An 18,359-nucleotide genomic window follows, 5' to 3' on the forward strand; every position below is an offset into this window, starting at 1 on the left:
GGCTCTGATGCAGCGGCGGCGGCGGCGGCTGGACGGCGCTCGCGCTCGGCCCCCACCCTGCGCCCTCCCCCGCGCCGGGCCCGCTCCTCCCCGCCGGCGATGTGCGCTCGGGCGGCGGCTGCTGCTGCTGCTGCTGCTGCTGCTGCAGTGGTCGCGGCGGCGCGGAGGGAGGCGGCAGCGGCGCAGCGGGCATCTGGTGCAGCCGGGACGGATGGAGACGGCAGGAGGGGCCGCCCCCGGGTGAGTGACTCGGTCGGCGCGGCAGGCGAGGCGCTCCGGGATGCGGCTGGCGGCGCGGAGGAGCAGCTGGTGGCCAGCGAGGTGGGGAGGCCTGGCGGGGCCGGGCGCTTGCGGGGTTGCCCGTGTGGTGGCCCAAAGGCTTTCTGCTCTCGGGGAAGGAGCCGTGAGCGGGAAGGACGGAGCGGGCCCGACCAGAAAAGCGGCCTTCTCTCCAGAAAGGCGCCGCCTGTCAACTTTGCTCGCCCCTTCCCACTTTTCCCCTCGCAGGGCTGGAGCGCTGACAGCTAAGCGGCTCCGGCAAATAAGTCTCCCCGCCCCGCCTCGCCTCCCCGTCGCTCTGCCGTCTTGAGGCGCTGGGGACGCGGCGGAGCTCAGGGCCCCGCTTAAGCCGAAAGGGAAGCGAGTTGCCCGAGGGACGGCAGGCAAGGCAAGCCGCGGCCTCCTGTGAGTGGCCTGGAGGACGCAGTGGGGTGTGACTGGAATGCTCTCCGACTCCTGTGGCTAAGAAGCACGTGTGAACGCGCGCGAGGAAGAAAGCGGGCCTTTGGGGTCGGTACTGCTACCACTCATCAAAGCTGCCGGAGCTTTGGGTGGGTTCAGCCTCGGTTTCAAGAGCTTCATGTCCGGCTGCCCTGACCCAGGCGGGCCGCTTCTTTTTTACCATTCTGGGAACTTCCAAATTCCAGCGCGGGCAGGGAGTGACTTGACGGGGTGGAAGAGCTCCCGGAGTTTCTGCATCGGAGCCATCATGTACAAGATCCCTCCCCAGACTTCGGTGCCCGCTCCCCCCATTGATGGTTGTGGGGAAGGGCTGCCCGTTTGGGGTGGTCTGCAGCTCAGCGGGTCCGCCCCCCGCTTCCCTGGCTGTGCTAACCTGCAGCCGCGAGCCAGGCTGGGCTCGGGTCCTGTAACGTGAGTCAGCAGCAGCGGTGAGAGTGGTGCGCCCGACGACTCTTCCGAGCCCCCTTTCGACCGCAGGGCGGCTGCCGGACCAGAGCAAGGCGGGGAGGGTGGGAACCCAGTGGAGGGGGAAGGCAGCCAGCAGCCACCGCCGGGCGGAGTGAAAGGAACAGCCTGCTCTGCGTCTGGGGAGGGGGCTGCTGGAGGCAGGTGGAAGCTTAAAGGGGACCCGAGAGGATTGGAAAGGGCTTCTGGCAAGCAGCTCTCCAGCCAGAGAAGCTCTCCCACCCAGGTCTGGACTGCATCCTTTGGGGGCTCCGGTCGGTGGCAGCAGCTGCGGCTTCTCCGGGCCACAGAGCTGACCTTTCTGCTTTCCATTCTGCACATCCCCCCATAAGAAACAGGTGAGATCAAAGAAAGTCGGTTCAGCGTCTCCTTATTCTGGGAACTCTTTCCAGCCATCCCAGTAAGAAGTGGCCCCTCTGAGCAGAGGGTTGCTCCTTTAGGATGGGAAGCAAGGGTGGCTGGCTCTTCCTGCAGGCTTAACTGCTTGCTGAAGGCAGAGACACTCTGGCTAGAAAAGGGAGCCGGGCAAGCGTGAAAATGGATCAGTGGAATTAGAGAAAAGCCCCAGCCAGAGATTCAGAACAGAAAAACAAAATTAATCCACAAGGAGGAATCTGGCAGTCCAGTCCTTGAGGGGAGCCAGTTGGAACAAGAGCTGTGATCCATTAGGGGGCCAGTTGGAATGAGGACCCAGCCCTCTCTGCTGGAACGGGCAAAGAAGGGGGCTTGGCCTGCTGGAGATGGCAGGGCTTGAGCTGCCTCCTCTGCCCCACAGGACCCCTGAGCCCAGCTCCATCCCTCCCCAAAGGCAGTATGTTGCCCCCAGAGTGCCCAAGAGATGGGTGTGATCCCCACTGGAAGAGCTGAGCAGAATGTGGGCTTACCAGAGGGGGATTCCCCAACCCTCTGCGGGTACAGCCTTCCTGTGCAAGGGAAGATATAGTGGATAAGGAGGCTGGGAATCAACATTATTCACACATAATATGGATGTAAAATAGAAAGGGAGAGGAGGAAAGGAAAAGAGAGGAGAGGGAAGTAGAGAGGGGAGAGGAGAAGGAGAGAGGGAAGGAGAGGGGAGTAGAGGGGAAGAGAGGGAAAGGAAAGAGAGACGGAGAAGGAAAGAGGCGGAAAGAGATGGATTGTTGATGTATAATTGAAAATATGATGTATTATAAAGGAAAATGCATAATAAAAATATTATTTAAAAAAAGCAAGAAGTCCTGTGCATGAAATGCAGAACAGGAATAGCCACACCAGCATGGCAGACTGTGCTGGGTGGGAGGGAGGGAGGGAGGGAGGGAGGATGGGCGGCAGCCATATGCTCTGCCTGAATGTGTCTGGCCAAATGCTGGAGGTGGATGAGCGGAGAGGCAGCCCTGGGAAAGGAGGGCACTTACGGGGGCCCTCTGGCCAGCCACACCTCAGGGCTGCTGCTGAAAGCACTCCTTTCCATGGGGGTGGGGGGTGGACACACGACTTATGGGAAGGGGCTTCTGGCCGACCTCTGAGACCCTCTGGGGCTCTTCCCAGAAGCAGCCAGGTGGACGACAGGCTCTCAACCCCGCAAGCAGGAAGGCCAGACGAAGAGCCCCTTCCGTAAGGGGGGTGCTTCCAAGTTCAACTCTCTTCGCCTGCTGGCCTCAGCCTACTGAGAGCTGGAAGTGTCCTGTTATATTCACGCCTCCTTTGCCATTTTCCCACACTCAGCTTGTTAAAAACCTGGCCATGAATAATTCAGGGCTTTGAGGGCTGAATGCTGTTTTTCTCCCTTCAGCTGGGCTCCCCACTCCCCATATATAAAGCTGCGATGTTCCCCAGGAATCTGGAGTTAGCATCCTCTCCTTTGCCAGCACCCAGCTAGGCCTAGAGGCCAAGTCAGGCTGTGGGTTGCAAGAGCTGGTTGTCTCCTGTGCTGCTATAAAAGGCGAGGAGCGGCAGGGAGGTTTTGGCCGGGGCCTGTGGCTCCACTCAGGCTCCATATTTGAATTCTCCCCCTGAACATGTTTCCGCAGGTGTTCAGCCCGGCCTCCTGTGATCTGGGCCCCTTCAGGTGCCGGGATTCCTTCCTTGTCCTCAGCCACAGGAGGGTGAGAGGGGAAACCCAAGGCCAGCCCACCTCTGGTGCCCGTCCTCTTGGCTGACCCCCTTCTAGGGCGCAGCTGCCCTCAAACGGGCCCCCCAGACCTTCTGGGGAACAATAGATCCAGGCAATTTGGGGGGACAGTCTCAGGCTTCTGCAGGAAAACTAATGGGGCACCCGGGCCAGGAGCAGCCGTGGGGTCCTGCAGAGAGAGGGGCAGGCTGTGGGTCAGAACTTCCGCTGGGGGCGCATGCTTGTGCAGGCAACCCCACCCCTTCACATTCAGACATGAGCAGGCGCTGCTCCCGGCACCCATTTTCTGCTTCCCCCTTGATGCTGCCCCTCCCCCTCCCTGAGAGCTGGCAAGAGTGGTGGAAAAGGGCAACCTGGCTCACCCGCCTGGCAGGCACCAGGGAAGAGGGTGCCCAAAGAGAGCCAGGCTTGCAGAGACCTTCCTTCTCTGAGACGCATGAACCACGGCCCCCTGGCTAAGTTTCTTCCCTCCTGCCCCACGGCTGGCTCACCGGAGCAGGCCCTGCTGGAAATTCAAGGGCGGGCAAGGCGGCTGCTGAGAGCCCCCCCCCGCCCTCCGGGCAGTCAGCTTGCTGCAGCGTTCCCAGGCGCCTCCAGGGGGGAGAGCCTGCCCCCTCCCCGCAGAGAGGCAGAGGGTAACTGAGGCATGCCTGGCACACAGCCAGCTCTGCGGGCCCCATTTGCCTCTCCCCACCCCCCAGGACAGATCAGCCTTTGTCCTCTTGCCACCTGCTCCAAAAGAAGGCGGCCTTCTGTCTCTGCAGGCGCGAGGCTGGGTGCCCGAGCGGAGTCTTGGTTCCTGGTACCCAACAGCTGCTGCTCATCAGCTCTGCACACGCCGTCTGGACTGGAGGGGTCTCTCTGAGGTGGGGGCTGTGGCTGCACACGCAGCCAGCAGGCAGGAACCGCCCAACAGAACAGTGGGAGGGCAGCCCCTCGGCAACCCACGCCCATCAGGAAGGCCCTGATGAGGCCGGGGAGGGGAGGGGCCTTTCCCCCAAAGGAGACCCCAGGAGCCCCCTCCCGGTGGGCCCCCTAGAGAGGCAAGAGGCCAAGGCTGAAACCGGCAAAGTCTCATCCTTCCTTGGTGAACGAGGAGGCAGCCGCGAGGCTGAGCAGGCCGGGCCTCTCTGTCCTCATGCCCCGTTTTGTCATTTCAGAGCTGACCCAGGAAGCCCCCAAACTGGAGGGGCAGACCCCCATCACCCTCTCCATGCATGGGCTGGCAGAAGAGCCCCAAAGCTGTCCGGTGGAGGAGGAAGGAGGGACCCCAATCCCCACCTCAGGGCTGCTGCAGGTTGCCGAGCGCCGGCGTAAGTAGAGGGCTAGCCGTGGGGGAGGGAGGCTCCCAAAAGGGAAGCTCCAGAGAAAGGTCTTGAGCTCCCCCCCATCTCTTCTCAGAACCCCTGAGCAGCGTTTCGTCTCTCGAGGTGCATTTCGACCTGCTGGACCTCACGGAGCTGACAGACATGTCTGACCAAGAGCTGGCAGAGGTCTTTGCCGATTCCGATGAGGAGAATGTAGCCAGAGAACCCACTGCTGGTAAGTCGCCCCTCCCACTCTGTGTGTGTGTGCGTGTGTGTTTTGATTAGGAGGCATTCAGTGACAAGCACATCCTCTGCTGTGAGTGACAGCTGAGGCTCTGCTGGCACCGAGGTTTCCGTGCTTGCTTTGGGGGGCTGCCCCCTGCTGCCTTTGGCTCTGCCTGACCCACTTGATCCTCCAGGGATCAAAGGGGGAAACTGGAAGGACTCTTTCCTTCGACCACTGACAAGGGGCCCCACATACCACTGAATGCAGCTGGGGGGGAGCTAAGCAGGGCCTCTGAAAGATGGCAACCAATGCAATTCTCCTCAGTTTAGGCAGCTGGGTGAGCCCCATGATCTGGAGCAGAGGTCGCCAACCTTTTGGACCTCAGGGACCACCAAACTCGTAATTTTAGATCCCAGGGACCACTAACCGGTTCTGTGGGCCTGGCCTAATTTGTGGGTGTGGCTTGTGGTCATGTGACTGGCTGGACATGGCGTGTATGTAAATATAAGTATTTATATAAATATTGAATTTTTTATTAAAAAGAGCAACTTTTACCCAAAATCAGGCAAAGCAGGCAGATTTGAGTTGCTCACAGAATCACAGATTCATTTAGAAATCTATCTATCTGCCATTGGCTAGCTCAGTCTGTCGCATAAAATTTGCTTGCAAGCAAACTCATAAAATTAACTCACAACACACCATGCATGTAAATATTGAATTTTTTTATTAAAAAGAGCAACTTTTACCCAAAATCAGGCAAAGCAGGCTGATTGAGTTGCTCACAGAATCATTCAGTGATTTATCTGCCATCGGCTAGCTCAGTCTCTCAAATTTGCTTGCCGTGAGTCTGCACTGAATTTGCTTGCAAGCAAACCTTCAGTCCTAAGGGAGGTTCGGCTGTGCTGAGCCGAAGATCTAAAGACTGGCTAGAAAGCAAGAAATTCAACCATTTCCTGCTTCCTAGCTAATCTAAATCTCCCGGCACAGCAGAACAGATGATGGTCGGAAAAAGGAAAAATAGCAATTTAGCAGGCATGTTTGCCAGGTAAGGAGTGAGAGGGCAGGGAGGGTTCCTGCGGGCCATGTGGGCAGTGCAGCCTTGTGTTTTTGTGCAGCTTGGATTAATTGCTTTGTGGGGGTGCTCTGGGGGTGAGATTTCTCTGCGGCCCACCAAAATTTTCTCATGGCCCACCAGTGGGCCACGGCCACGGCTCATCTGGAGCACCCTCCCCTGTCCAGGTGGGCATAATCCAACAGGCTCCACACACTTCGGTTGGATGCTGGCTCAGAGAGGCCACCTGGCCATGGGGTGGTAGCAAGGTGTGCATGGCAGCCAGTGCTGCATGAAACCTGCTTAATCCAGCGTGCACAGCTATGCGCACATTGTGTCTCTTACACAGACACAGCCAGGCACGCAAGTTGCATCGTTAACTCCAGCTTGCCAAGGGGGCCCCTGATTCAGGCCACAAGAGACCAAGGAACAACTGGACTGGGCCAGGGCCAGCAGGCGGGAGCTCAGCAGCTGCCTCGATGGCCCTGCGCCCCACCTTACTGTCTCTTCTGCCACCTCCCCCAAGGCAGTGCAATGTGCTGCTGATGCTGCAGCTAATATGCTGGGTTGGAGGTGGGGGGGGGGGTGGGGGGTGGCAGCTGCTGCCGCCACTTCCCAGGGCCAGAGATGGGAGTCTCCCTCCCTTGAGGTGGGAAGAGGCCAAGCAGTAAGGAAGAGCTCCCTAGTTGGAATCAGCCAGCAAGGGAGGGAGGATGGAGAAGCTTGAGGGGGGGGGAGGAGCTTCCTGTGGAGAAGACACTCAGAAATGCGGTGAGCACAAAAGTAGAACTGGGGAGCTCTGCAGCCCCCACAGGAGCCTCTCTCTGAAGACGGGGCTGAATGGGGAGCTGGAGCTGCTGGGGTCTGGCCCACAGAGGAAAAGAGCTAAAGGGGACCCCCCCTCTCCTATTCCTGCACAGGACTGCATCCCCACTCGACCCCCAGAGCTGGCTACCTCCGCTCGCCCTCCTGGACGAGGACAAAAGCTGAACCGGGGCATGAGAAGAAGCACCTCAGCGATCCTGAGCTCCAAGCAGACCCTTTCCTGGCTGTAGAAAAGCCAAAGGAGGAGTAGGCGGGGGGGCAGGAGCCCCTCCCAGGAGCCAACCTTCACTCTTGCACTGTCATTTGGAATTCCTCCTACGGGACGTTGGCAAACTGCGCCTTGTGCCAAGAGCCCCCCTCCTCCTTGCCCACCATTTAATTTGCCAACCTCCTTTCAGGCCCCAGCCCCCCCCCGGCTGGGCTGCCTATTTCCTGCAGGCACTTTGAACCTTCCATGCTCTCTTGGGTTGGAGAAGGCAGACGGAGTGACAGGTGCTCCCCCAACCTCATGGGGGTGGGGGGCTGCCGAAGCCTGAAGGACGGGGGGGGGCGCCCTCTCCAGCCGTGTGCCTTGAGTGCTGCTGGGCTGAGCCAGGGAGCTCCTCGGCCAAGACAAGCTGCCCATTATGCCAAAGGAACCGAGGGGTAGACGTGGCACCATTTCTGGGGCACTGAAACAGCGTGAATTCTGGAATTTTCTCCGCTCTGAAGCACACACATCCTGTCCAATGGCCTTAACGCTCACCCACCGCTCCTCAGCACCAACGCAGCTGGCCCAACTTCAGCCAGGCTCAGGGACCCTCCCTGGAGCCGATGCCCACCTGTGTCACAGTTTGCATTGCCAACTCAAGTCGTAATTTACTTCAACCTTTTAAGAAAACACCATACAATCTGATCTTGGCTGCTATTAAACTCCACCTGCCAGGGATCTCAGCGTTAGGAGGTGGCGACTGTCCTGGGGCCATCAGCAAGGGGCCTGGCTGGTGGACAGCGCTGCTCTGCTGCCCCCTCCCAACCTTCCCCCCAACTGTCGGACCAGTCCTTGTTCGTTCAGACGGTCCACGGTCTCTTCTTCAGCATAACAGCCCAGGAGAAGGCACCCCGAGTAAAGCAGCAGAGCCAGGCTGGCTTCCTTCTCGATGCCACAAGGGACAGGCGGCCATCCGAAGCTGCCAGACAAGAGACGTCCTCGGTGTGGGCAGCCAAGGTGTCTGCAAGGCTTGCTGTCCAGGGCCAAGAAAGGGGAGAGGCTCACGGTTACTTGGGCTTGGCGGGACCCACCTGGCTCACATCTCCCGAGGCCACCTGTGTTATTTCCAACATGGAGACAAAATCCCAGGAAGTCTGCTCAGACTTGTTCGGGGGTGGGGGGGTGGGGGTTCCAAACCAGAAAAATAAAATTCTCCCTGGCTGCTAGCAAGAGTGGCCTTCAGCTCTCCACCTCCGTCAGGACTACCCAGAGGGACTGAAGCGAACTTTTTCAATGCCAACGCCACAAGGGGGGTGGGGCGGTGCCCCCCCCAGGAATGATTTTATGTGGACTCCTGATAGGCATCCAGGCAGGGATCCCCCTGGCACAAAAGGGCCAAGCTGCTCCTTTTGTGAGGGGCAACAGGAGATCCCGAGCCCCCATTCCCTGCTTGCTCTCCGGCCTCTGGGCACAGCTGCTGGAGAGAGGCTGATCTGCGGAGGGACGGCCAAGGTCTGATCAGCAGCCCTTGAAGCCCCATGGCCCAGAAGGGCATCCTGTGTGGAGCCCCCCCCCCTCGAGGAGCAGCACAACACGCCCCTCCCCCTCCGGGTTGGCCTTGCAGGCTCTGCTGAATCCTGGCCACATCCTGCGCTGGGGCTGGGCACCCGTCTTCTCGACATTCCAGGCTGCATGTTGGGGTCAAGCCCAGAGGTTATCCGTTGTTGGCTTTTCCTCAACCAGGCAGCGTTGGCATCCTGTGGGGCAATGCAGTGAGCCCCTTACAAGATGATACGGCTACCCTCTCCCGATTGCGTACAGCTGTGCCATGGAAGACAGATTTGATGTTGGTCTGATGGTAGGGCGCCAAGGAAGCAAGCCCAAGCGCACAAGGGGTGCCTATTTGCATCCTAAGCACCGAGGAGCACTTTCTTGTGTCCCAGCATCAAGGAAACACTGGCTAACCTCCCAGGAGAACGCAAGACCTTCACAACTCCTGCTTTTTGCAAAGCAAGGTCCACCTGGGATCTCCACAATACTCCACCCAACCAGTCTGGTGTCCTCAGAACTTGGAACCTCCGTCTTTTTTGTGTTCCTTCTGTGCTCTGCATTCCTATTTTAACCCTCCCCTCCCATCTTTGGATTAAATTCTGTCTGTACTTGTACAGCGCCCCTCTGCTACCTCCAATGTTCTGGTGATTAAAGTTGTTGCAAATGGTCTCTGTAGGGTTTCTGCTCCTCCCGATTCTTTTCAGGCAGTGGGTCAGTGCGTACACCAAGAAAGCCATAGCAGGGAAGCAATTTCTGCTACTGATCAATGCGACCTCTGCTAGTTTCTAAGTAGACAGAGCCAGGAAAATGATCCTGGTTTAAGGCAGCTGCTTTTATTCCAAGCTCGGACCCACCCAGGCATTGCAGGCAGAAAGCTTCAGGGCTGGGGAATCCCTGCATTTTCCAGGCAGACCTGGTGGGAAAACATGGCGGAGGGGGGGGTGGAAGCTTAAAGTTTGTCAGTCCGGCTAGATCACAGTCAGTTCAAGGCATGTTGAAAAGAGAACTCCCAGAGACTGGAAGGCAGAGGCAGACCTTGCCTTCTGCAGCAGGGAGGTGGGGGTGGTGATAAGGTGGCAGCAGCACAGAAAAGGCAGGGGACAAGCTGCCCCGTTTGGGCCCAAGGTACCACGTCTGCATGGGACCGGCTGAGGGGAGCCCTGCGGGGTATCTGGAGCCTGAATAGAAACGGCCAGCTATACACTGGAGTTTGGCCAGAGCAAAACCGAGGCCGCCTGGAAAGGACGCAGAGAAGCCGCAAGAAGGAAGCCAGCCGGCTGGCTGTTGCGGCCTCGGGCCCAGAGTCCTTGCGATGCCACCCGCCCCTCCACAACGTCCAGCTGCCGGGCGGGGGGAATGTCTTGCCCCCTCCCGCGTTTCAGAGAGGGGCCCCTCCGCAGGAGACCCGGGGGAGGGAGGGAGGGACGCAGGTGGAAACCGAGGCCGCAACCCCGGCTCTCCCGGGGGGGCACTTCAGCTTCAGGGGGTCTTGATGGGGACCCTCGCCCGGCCTCTCGCTCCTCATCCCACCGACCGACCCGCTCCGGCCTCCAAAGGGCCCCCGCGGCCCCCCGCCATTCTGCCCGGCACGGCCAGCTGAGAGCATCCGCCACCCTCCCGGCTGCGGCCGGTCCTCCTGCGGGGCAACGGCCGGGACAGCAGTTCGTCCGCCGGCGGCCAAGCCGTGATATGCGGCCCGCGAGGGGACGAACCGCGCAGGCGTCGGAGCAGCCCTTCCCCGACCGAGGTTAGCCGCCTCCGTGTCACTGGAAAAGCAGCCCGGCGGGTCAGCCGAGCTCGTGGCCTTCGGTTCCCCCTCTAAATTTCCTCCCGCACTGGAGCGGCTCCAACCTGGCGCCCTTCGTGAGCGTTAGCTTTTATTTATTTCATTTTAAAAAATAAACTATTCAATTTTCCAAGTTTAAAAATGCTTTTAACCGGCTAAGCAACTGCTCCCCACCTAACTCTGCTCCCCTTTCCCTGAATTCTCCCAGCTGCTGAGAGGATGAAAGAGGATCATAGGCTTCATTCTTTTCCAGGGGCCGTTTTCCTTGGGGGTGAGGGTGCAAAATCAAGACAAGCTTGTTCCTCCACCTTTCTTCTTTTTTAGTGGAATATACGTATTGTCTCCAAGATACATTCTTTTTTTTTCCAGGAGACATCATGGACCAAGTGTCTACAAATTTCCTCTTTCTTCTGAACCTCCCAGTGTCTCCAGGAATGTCTTCAAAACCTGGACGGCTAAATGCAGCCCTGAATCAGGATGACTTCCTATAACTTGTCAATGTCAGAACCCCAAACGATCCAAATTATGCAAGGGAAGAGGTGCTTCACACCATGACAGCCACCAGCCATGTCTTTCTTGAAGGAGTAGACCCTCAGTGAGAAGGCACACAACCAAGGATACATACAGACCAGGAGACTTCAATGGAAGATGCTGCCATCCTCCCTTCTGACTGTCAACTTGGTAACTATATGACACAAGAGTTGGGACTGTACCCAAAACTGGATTTTTTTCCAGTTAACTACTTTTAGAGGATGAAATATAAAAATATTTTTGGAGAGCAGAGAAACAACATCAAAAACTGTCTTCAACCACATCAGACTTCAATATTTATGCTTAGCTTTATTTAAAGTGATTTTAGTGCTTGTGATAAATTACTGTGGTATAAAGAGTCCCATAGTCTCTTTTCATGGCTGGCAGAGACTATTATATAATTCATCCAGTCCTGGCAATTGTCATTATCTTGGCTAAGGGGATAGGAAAAGAAGACCAAGCCTCCTTCTCTCCATCTCCAAGACAAATGCCTCCAGGTCAAAGGAACAACTTTTCAAATGCCTGCCCAGCTGCAACCATTGTCTTTGCTGAACTATCATAGTCTGTAAGGAAGCCAGAATAGCTGGACTCTGTGCCAGCCAAGCAGGGTTGATATTACCCAGTAACTGAGGAGAGGTGGCCACCATTTTCCATCAACTCCTCTGGCAGCCACTTCTCCAGCTCCGCCAGTTGCAGACAGGATGAAACTCCCTCAGGGAGAGCCTCAGACTCAGAAACTCAAGGAGAACCTCAACAACCGTCCATAGGTGGAGGGGCAGCATCCTTCTCCAGCTTGGGCATGGTATTCCCATCTCACCCTCCTCTGGCAGGCTTCTTTCCTCACCAGTCTGAGCTGCTTCCCTTCAAGAAGGACAAGGAAATCACAGGCAAGCTGGGAACTCCATGGTTTTGCTCTGGTCCCCTCCATTTCAGAGAAGCCACACTTAGGCTTGCAGCTCCATATTGTGCTCCCTGAGCAAGGACTCTTTTCTGAGACTGAGTCGAGCGCATTTGGGGCATGTTGTGGAGTTGTCGTAGAAGCAGTCCCTGGGAGAGGAAAGACAAAGGGCCTGTGAGCTTCCTTCTCCTGGAAGAGCCACCAGCCAGCTGGCTTCCACAGGCTTCTGTTGTTTGGCACTAGAAGTGGCAAGAAGCAGGTGGTTGCAAAGGCCTGCACTCACCTGTGGAAGACGGCTGAACAGTCCGTGCACATTGAGGTGTGGCTGTCAAAGGGGAAGAGTACATCTCCCTCCTTGCAGAGCTCACACACAAAGCCCTTTGCTTGGCACCGCTGTGAGAAGGAAAAAGGGAAGCTGGTGAGCCACTGTGCCAATCCAAGCCCCTCCATGGATGTGCCCTTCACACGATTACCAACCTTGTGCTACAAATACCTGCAACCTTCATATGGGCAGACATAGAAGTGGGGTGGGGGGAGAATTTTACAGTACAACGTATTTTAGAGAAAAGGAAAAAGAAAAAAATAGTAAGAGTTCAACATGACAGAGATATTTTTAAGCGTTTCTTGAAAACCAAAAACCAGCAAGGCCACAATCTTGCAAGTGTCTTTGTATGGCACCTCCTCTTCTTATGTGCTACTGGATCTGGGAGGCTCCAGCTGAGCTTCTTCTCGGTGTTACCTTACAGTTCGAGACTTAAAAACACGTTTTGAACCCTTTTGCTAGGCAAGATCTGCTGATCACCTTTCTAGACCGGCTTGTCCTTATTTCTACTCTACCCCTGCAGCACCTGGCAGCGAAGACAAGGCCCCCAAGGGCCTCCTTGCCCCTCTCTGCCAAAGCCTCTGCTTGGGCTGCTGTTCCCCAGCCAGCCAGCCTTACCTCGCAGTCCAGTTTGATGTGCTTGGCAAAGAGCGTGTGAATCTCCGTCAGGGAGCAGCTGAGCCGCCCGGCGTTGATATCCATCAGGTCTTGCAGGGAGTACATTTCATCGTTCTCCACAAAGTGCTGCCGGTCCTGCAGCTGGAGGGAGGCACAAGAGGTGGGGAGGGGGAGGGGTTCACAGCCTTGGCCAGGCGGTCTCTTCACACCCTCCCCCACCTAGGAACGTAAAGCACCCCCACTCCAACCGCCTGCCCACCCCCTGCTCTGAAGAGGTGCGTCGGCCCCGGCCGGACAGCCGCCTTCTCTGACCTGGAGCAGCAGCCGGGCTTCCATAGCCTCCTTGCAGGTGATGAAGTAGGGCTTCATGAGCAGGATGTCCTGACGCAGCTTCTGAAGGGGGAGAACCCGACCGAGAAGGGGTTGCTGGACCCACGCTCGGGCTCCAGGTCAGCACACCGGGCTTTGGGCTCCACGGAGGCCTTCTAGGGCCACTTCCCGCCCTTCAAACACTCACCCGGATCTCCACCAGCTCCTCAACGTAATTGAAGAGAAGAGGGTTGGTCTCCCGCAATTTGAGGACTGGCCGGGACACCATCAGCACCAAGTAGCGCATGCTACACCGAGAGACCTGAAAATCGCATTGGCCTCCTGAAGCACAGAGTAGCCCCGACTGCAGGGAAGGCCTGCGACCAAATAGCCCCGCAGGGCATCAGAGGGATCCGCCCTGCCCCACTCCAGGATGAACAGAGAGCTCGGGGGGATGTGATCTGGGCAAGGTGCTTCCTCTCTGCCTCCCCTGGATAATGGGGCCCCATAGAGACACAGCGAGGCAGGGGGTAAGCCTCCAGTCCAAGGAAGCCGTCCCATCACTCCTGCATCCAGTTAGGCAGCTCGCTTTCTCCAACCAGGTGCCCTCCAGGCCAGCAGTGTGTCCTTCAGACTGGTTCTTTTGTGGCCCACAGCCATGGCACGGGCACATTTCCTTCCCGCAACCAGGCTGTGTGGAAGGGCTCCTCAACTTCAGCTCTTTGATCCTTCCTAAAGGGAGCGACTGCTCTCCTTGCCTCCTCCAAAAGCTCCACTGACCTTGCGTGGCTCGAAGTCCCAGTTGTGGATGACCCTGGCGGGGATGACAGCTTGGTCGTTCCAGTGGCAGCTGCTGCAGTAATAGAGGCCTGTGTAGTCACACTGCCGAGCCTCCCCTGGGATCCCACCTGTGGCAGGAAGAGCAGAAGTCAGGAGAGCAGTGAGGCAGGGAGACCCAGGTCCCAGTCGCTGGGACAACGAAGGGCCATCTTCTTATGGGGTCTTCTCCCCCCCCCCCCCATGAGTGCCCTCCGGATGGCTGGAGCGAGAGAGGGGAGCCCAAAAGTCACATCCGCTGGCAAGACCTCAATGGCCGGAAACGGCCCTTCCCTTTTGCCTTCTGCCGCAGAAGCGCCTGGATTGAAGCGAGGCCTCCGGGCAAGGAAAGCAGGAGGAGCTGCACCCAGGGCAGCCTCCGATTCAGTCCCCGCTCCTCCCTGCTGGAGCTTACGGAGGGAGATGGGTGCCCGGCACTCGGCACAACGGTAGTCCTGGCTGTCCAGGCCCGTCTCCGGGCAAATGCTCAGCTCGTACTCGGCCTGGTGGCTGACCTTGGAGCGCACGCATGGCTTGGTGATGAGGTCCAGGCACTTGCTGTGGCAGCGATAGGAGCAGCCTGGGAGGAGGGAGGAGGAAGCAGCAGGCTGACCCGAGCCCCGAGCCCCATCCGTGGGCAGAAAGACCGGGGCTCGCGTCCTTGCCAGAACCAGGCTCTGTAGTGGGGGGGGCAGGCGGGAGGGGAAAAAACTCACCTGTGCAGGTGTACCAGGTCTGGAGCAGCCCCCAGATGATGGTGCTGCACTTGTCGCAGGTCTGCTTTACTCCCTTGCTCTTCTCCTTGTAGAAGCGATGCTCCAGGATCACCCGGATATTGGGCTCATCCTCACTGGGGTCCTGCATGGGGGGGCAGGGGGTTTACAATCCTTTGCCCTCTGAGCCCAAAGCCCCCGCCCCAACCCCCGGAATGGTGGCAGGGTGCCTTCAGCTGAGGGAGAGGATGCCCTCCCCTCCCCTTGGAGGGCTGCAAGGCCTCCCGAGAATCCAGGTGTTCCGGAAGCTCCAATGGAGCAATGGACCACCCTCTCCGGCCTGTTCCACACCTTCAGCTCCTGGAGCCGCAGCCGCAGGTGGATGAGCCGCACCACGGCATCCTTCTGCTTCTCGGAGTTCTCTGGCAGCTCCAGGATCCGCTGCTTCCACTCTTCGATGGCCTGCCGCAGCTGCTCCACGTCCGAGGCCAGGAAGAGGCCCTGCAGGAGGAGAGCCAGCGCCCAGCTTAGAGCTCCGGGCCTGCAGATGTTTCCCGTTATATCCTGCCACCCCCAAAGGCTGCCTTCTTACCACTGGGCGCGAGAAGTGGTCCTCGGCCAAGCCTAGGTCCATGGCGCGCTCTGAACAAGGGAACCCCGGCTCCTCCGGAGACAATCCCAGATTCACATCTACATGGGGGGAGGGGGAGAAGAGCAGCCTCGCCATCAGACAAGCCCACTCTGCCTCGGACGAGGCGGAAGAACGGAAAGCCCCGCAATCTCCGTGTGCCTGGTCTGCCAGAGCCGAAGGTCACCGCTTCCTTCTTTCGGTAGCCTGAAGCCCCGCAGCCTTGGCAAAACCAGCGGCATCTACTTCTGACCGGCTCCCCCATCCCAAGGCCAGTCCCAATGGACAGAACCAATTCCAGGGCAAGAAGAGGCCACAGGGGCCATGTTGGGAAACAGCAGGGCCCGTTTCTCTACTCAGCCCGCGGCCAAGGCCTCGCCCGGCGAGCAAGCAGGAGAGCAGCCACCTGGGGCTCCGCTTCAGAAATTGAGGCTGCCACAGCAGCTTTGGGATTTTCAGGCAGAGCCGCTCTCCCATCCCAGCAGCTGGATAGGGACGGGAGCCACCCCCAAGGCTGATGTTGATGGGGAGCCCTTGGCCAGGGAAATCCTGCCCTCAGGTTCCCAAAGGGTATCGATCCAGCCTTAGGGAGAAGGACGGACAATCCTCCTAGATCCAGTCTGGATCCAGTGCTGCCGAGGCCTTCGCAGGGAGGAGGCGAGGAGGGGGACAGCTCACCTTTCTGGGGGAAGCCCTCTCCGGCCCCGGCTGTCTTCTGCTCCTGGCGACTCTGCCGCGGGGCCTGGTCAAACGGGTTGAGGTGGCCCTGCCGGAAACGGGCCAACTTCTCATCATATTCCATAGCCGTCCAACCTGCTGGAAGCCGAGGTCAGGGGGAAGAGCCTGAGCCCCCCTCAAAGCACGCCTCGCCCGGGGGTCAGGGTCCCAGCCTGCCAGAAGCTACCGGAGTGCCTCCCACACAGTTTCAACTTCAAGCTCCTCCCAGCCTCTCAAACCTTGTTGACATCCTGGGAGGCAGAAAAGCCGGTTCTGCCAGCTCAGACGGTCCCCGTGTGCTGTTCAGAGTCACGGACACATCTGGAGGGACAGCTGAGGGCACTTTATGGAGCAACACGGTTGCTGCCAGTCATGACCCAGGACTTCCAGAAAGAAACCCCGCCAGAAAACCACCAAGCGCGGAGAGTCCCAAGGACTCCACACTGCCAAATCCTCCCCCCCACATCCTGATTTACCAGGATCACTTCTGCAGCTCAGAGCTATTGGCAGTTTGGGGTACAGGGTCTCCGAATCCCAGTTTCAGGGTGCGGTGACCTTCGACTTTGGGAACTCTGGCGGCGCAAAGTCACAGCCTCCCTCCAGGCAAAGAATTCTGAGGGAGGATTTAGGCAGCTCCAGGCCGAGAGCAGCCAATAAAGGGAGGGGAGCTGAATGAGCCTGAAGCCAAGGCAGCACGAAGCCCCCCCCCCGCTTGGCATCCCTAAACAGCACAAGAGTTAGGGGAAAAGGGGGGAGGCACGGTGCTCCTGAGGCGCTCACCCCATCACTCTCTCTTGGGGGAGGGGGGCTGAGAAAGGACTCCAAGCCCACCACGCATTTCCTAATTCTCAGTGTGTGACTCTTTCGTTCTGCCTCATTTCCTCAAGGAAGTTTTAAAATGACACCATCCCTGCTTTGCTGAGCCTATCAGCTGGGTGGATCCTCTGGCAGAAACACACACACACACACACACACACACACACACTCACTCCGAAGGCCCTGCTGTTTCCACTGAGTGTCTGTGGAATAACTTTTCAGAGAAGCAAGAACCTGAGTTCCAAGAAGGCCATAAAGAAGAAGTAGAATTAAACATGGAAAAATGTTTTGCTGAAACTTGAATTTGGTATCAAATCACCACTTGGGGAGCCCTGGACTTAAACCCAGTAAAGATAACCAGGCTAAGCCTGAATCGCTCCTGAATAAATGCGGATCTTTGAGCCGTGGCTGGTGGTCTCAGGGGCCATCAGGATAAGCCAGAAGCCCACCGCTGGGTTCGCCGATCACACAAAGGCAAAGCCAAGCAGACCCTCGAAAGGCTCACCTGTTGGACCTCGGCCAGCCACAGCTCAGCGCAGGGCCAGGGGGTCTGTGCCCCGCCCCGGGAGAAGCCCCGCCTCGTCCCGGCCTGTGGACCGGGGGGGGCAATAAGTCAGCCTCCTCCCGCTACAGCCCGAACGGCCCAAAGGGACCCCGATTCTGCTCCCCCAAAGAGGCCGCTCCCAGACCCCACGGAGGGCAGCGCAAGCAGGCAACGGGCCGGGGAGCCCGAGTCAAGGGGACCGAGGGGGCTTTGCACGGCCACGGAGGGCGGGGAAGCGCCCGATGCCCGCCTGCATTTCACCGGATCGCTTCGCTCCTCGTTGCTTGCGGCGGCTTCGCCACTTGGACGGGCCCGCCGAGCCACAGGCCGCCGGGCGAAGCTGCCTCGGAGCAGCCGCCGGAGCGGAGGCAGCCGAGCGGCCAGAGCGACTGCGCCCAACCGGAGGCCGGCGGTTGTCCGGCGGGGCGCCGAGCTGGGCCCGCCCGGAGGCCGCCCGGCGCGAAGGCAGCCCTTGCCGGCCACGGGCGGGGGACGGGCCGCCGCCGCCCGCGCCGCCTCCGTGCCCGCGCCGCCCCGCGCAGAGGGGAGGGTCGGGGCTGCCCTTACCTGCGCGCCCATGGAGGGAGGGGAGGGCCCGGCCCGGCCCGGTCGGCTGGCCCGGACGCGCCGCTTCCTCCGCTCGCTACATTGTAGCCCGCCGCCCGCTCAGCCCAGCGCGCCCGGAGCGCCCGCGCCGCCCGATGCTGCCCCCGCGCGGCCGGAGGAGCGCGGCCGCCTCTGCTTCCCCGCTCGGCTTCATCTCCGGCCGCCTTTCTGGTTATTAGAACGCCCGAGGCGGCTTCGAACAACGGGAGAAGCCGGGCGGCAGAGCCCCCGAAGAGCGCGCTGCCCCCGCCCTCCCCGCCCCCACCGGTGCCCTCAGCGCGGGCAAATCTTGGTCCCCCCCCCTTGTCCACACTGTACAAACGAAGCCAGGCTTAGACAAGCTTTTGTGGTGCCGCCTTTGGGCCTGGAGCCCGAAGCAGGTGTTTAGTCTGCTTCACGGTTACTGGAAATACACGGCTGCTGCCCGCTTTGGCCGCCCTCCGGGCCCCTTCGAGAGGGTGGGCAGCAGCCCAGCGGCCTCTAATGCCTCACTGGTGGGAGGGGCTGGGAGGGAATCCCCACCCTGGTTCCTTATCCAGGTCCCACAGCTGAGAGAGAGGCAGGGCCCCAAGGGACCCCCCACCCC

At 59.0% G+C, this 18,359-nt stretch overlaps 2 protein-coding genes across 5 annotated transcripts; one reads left to right on the plus strand and one right to left on the minus strand.

Moving 5' to 3' along the window:
- Positions 1 to 129: 129 nt before the first annotated feature.
- Positions 130 to 8,143, plus strand: DBNDD1 (dysbindin domain containing 1). Its single transcript, XM_087971344.1, has 4 exons — positions 130 to 244; positions 4,482 to 4,632; positions 4,721 to 4,861; positions 6,824 to 8,143. Exons 2-4 carry the CDS (start codon positions 4,533 to 4,535, stop codon positions 6,976 to 6,978), a joined length of 396 nt encoding a protein of 131 aa, XP_087827470.1. The 5' UTR covers positions 130 to 244; positions 4,482 to 4,532; the 3' UTR covers positions 6,979 to 8,143.
- Positions 8,144 to 11,075: 2,932 nt separating this feature from the next.
- Positions 11,076 to 17,849, minus strand: DEF8 (differentially expressed in FDCP 8 homolog). Of its 4 annotated transcripts, none has more exons than XR_015750593.1 (12): positions 17,735 to 17,849; positions 15,769 to 15,903; positions 15,055 to 15,152; positions 14,814 to 14,963; positions 14,466 to 14,607; positions 14,165 to 14,329; positions 13,714 to 13,841; positions 13,142 to 13,255; positions 12,937 to 13,017; positions 12,625 to 12,765; positions 11,968 to 12,184; positions 11,076 to 11,833 (listed from the first exon to the last, which is right to left on the minus strand). XR_015750593.1 is itself a non-coding variant. In XM_026684882.2 (12 exons), exons 2-12 carry the CDS (start codon positions 15,890 to 15,892, stop codon positions 11,731 to 11,733), a joined length of 1,356 nt encoding a protein of 451 aa, XP_026540667.1. In that variant the 5' UTR covers positions 15,893 to 15,903; positions 17,735 to 17,849; the 3' UTR covers positions 11,076 to 11,730. The 4 variants fall into 4 exon arrangements, 2 of the variants coding, with proteins under 2 accessions (XP_026540667.1, XP_026540666.1); XR_015750592.1 differs by having other exon boundaries at positions 15,769 to 15,906; XM_026684882.2 differs by having other exon boundaries at positions 11,968 to 12,077.
- Positions 17,850 to 18,359: the final 510 nt, after the last annotated feature.

The sequence above is a fragment of the Notechis scutatus genome, chromosome 9 (assembly GCF_049901735.1).
Source record: "Notechis scutatus isolate UNSWTSFEM ecotype Mainland chromosome 9, rNotScu1.2, whole genome shotgun sequence".
In the NCBI taxonomy this organism is placed as follows: Eukaryota; Metazoa; Chordata; class Lepidosauria; order Squamata; family Elapidae; genus Notechis; species Notechis scutatus.

What these genes read in the sequence shown, in the direction of transcription:
- DBNDD1 (XM_087971344.1), top strand. Translation starts at nt 4,533, where the DNA reads ATGCATGGGCTGGCAGAAGAGCCCCAAAGCTGTCCGGTGGAGGAGGAA. An exon ending in GCAGGTTGCCGAGCGCCGGC is followed by an intron (nt 4,633 to 4,720) that starts GTAAGTAGAGGG and finishes ATCTCTTCTCAG; the next exon opens with AACCCCTGAGCAGCGTTTCG. An exon ending in AGCCAGAGAACCCACTGCTG is followed by an intron (nt 4,862 to 6,823) that starts GTAAGTCGCCCC and finishes ATTCCTGCACAG; the next exon opens with GACTGCATCCCCACTCGACC.
- DEF8 (XM_026684882.2), bottom strand. Translation starts at nt 15,892, where the DNA reads ATGGAATATGATGAGAAGTTGGCCCGTTTCCGGCAGGGCCACCTCAAC. An exon ending in CCGGGCACCCATCTCCCTCC is followed by an intron (nt 13,842 to 14,164) that starts GTAAGCTCCAGC and finishes TTCCTGCCACAG; the next exon opens with GTGGGATCCCAGGGGAGGCT. An exon ending in GGGACTTCGAGCCACGCAAG is followed by an intron (nt 13,256 to 13,713) that starts GTCAGTGGAGCT and finishes TGCGATTTTCAG; the next exon opens with GTCTCTCGGTGTAGCATGCG.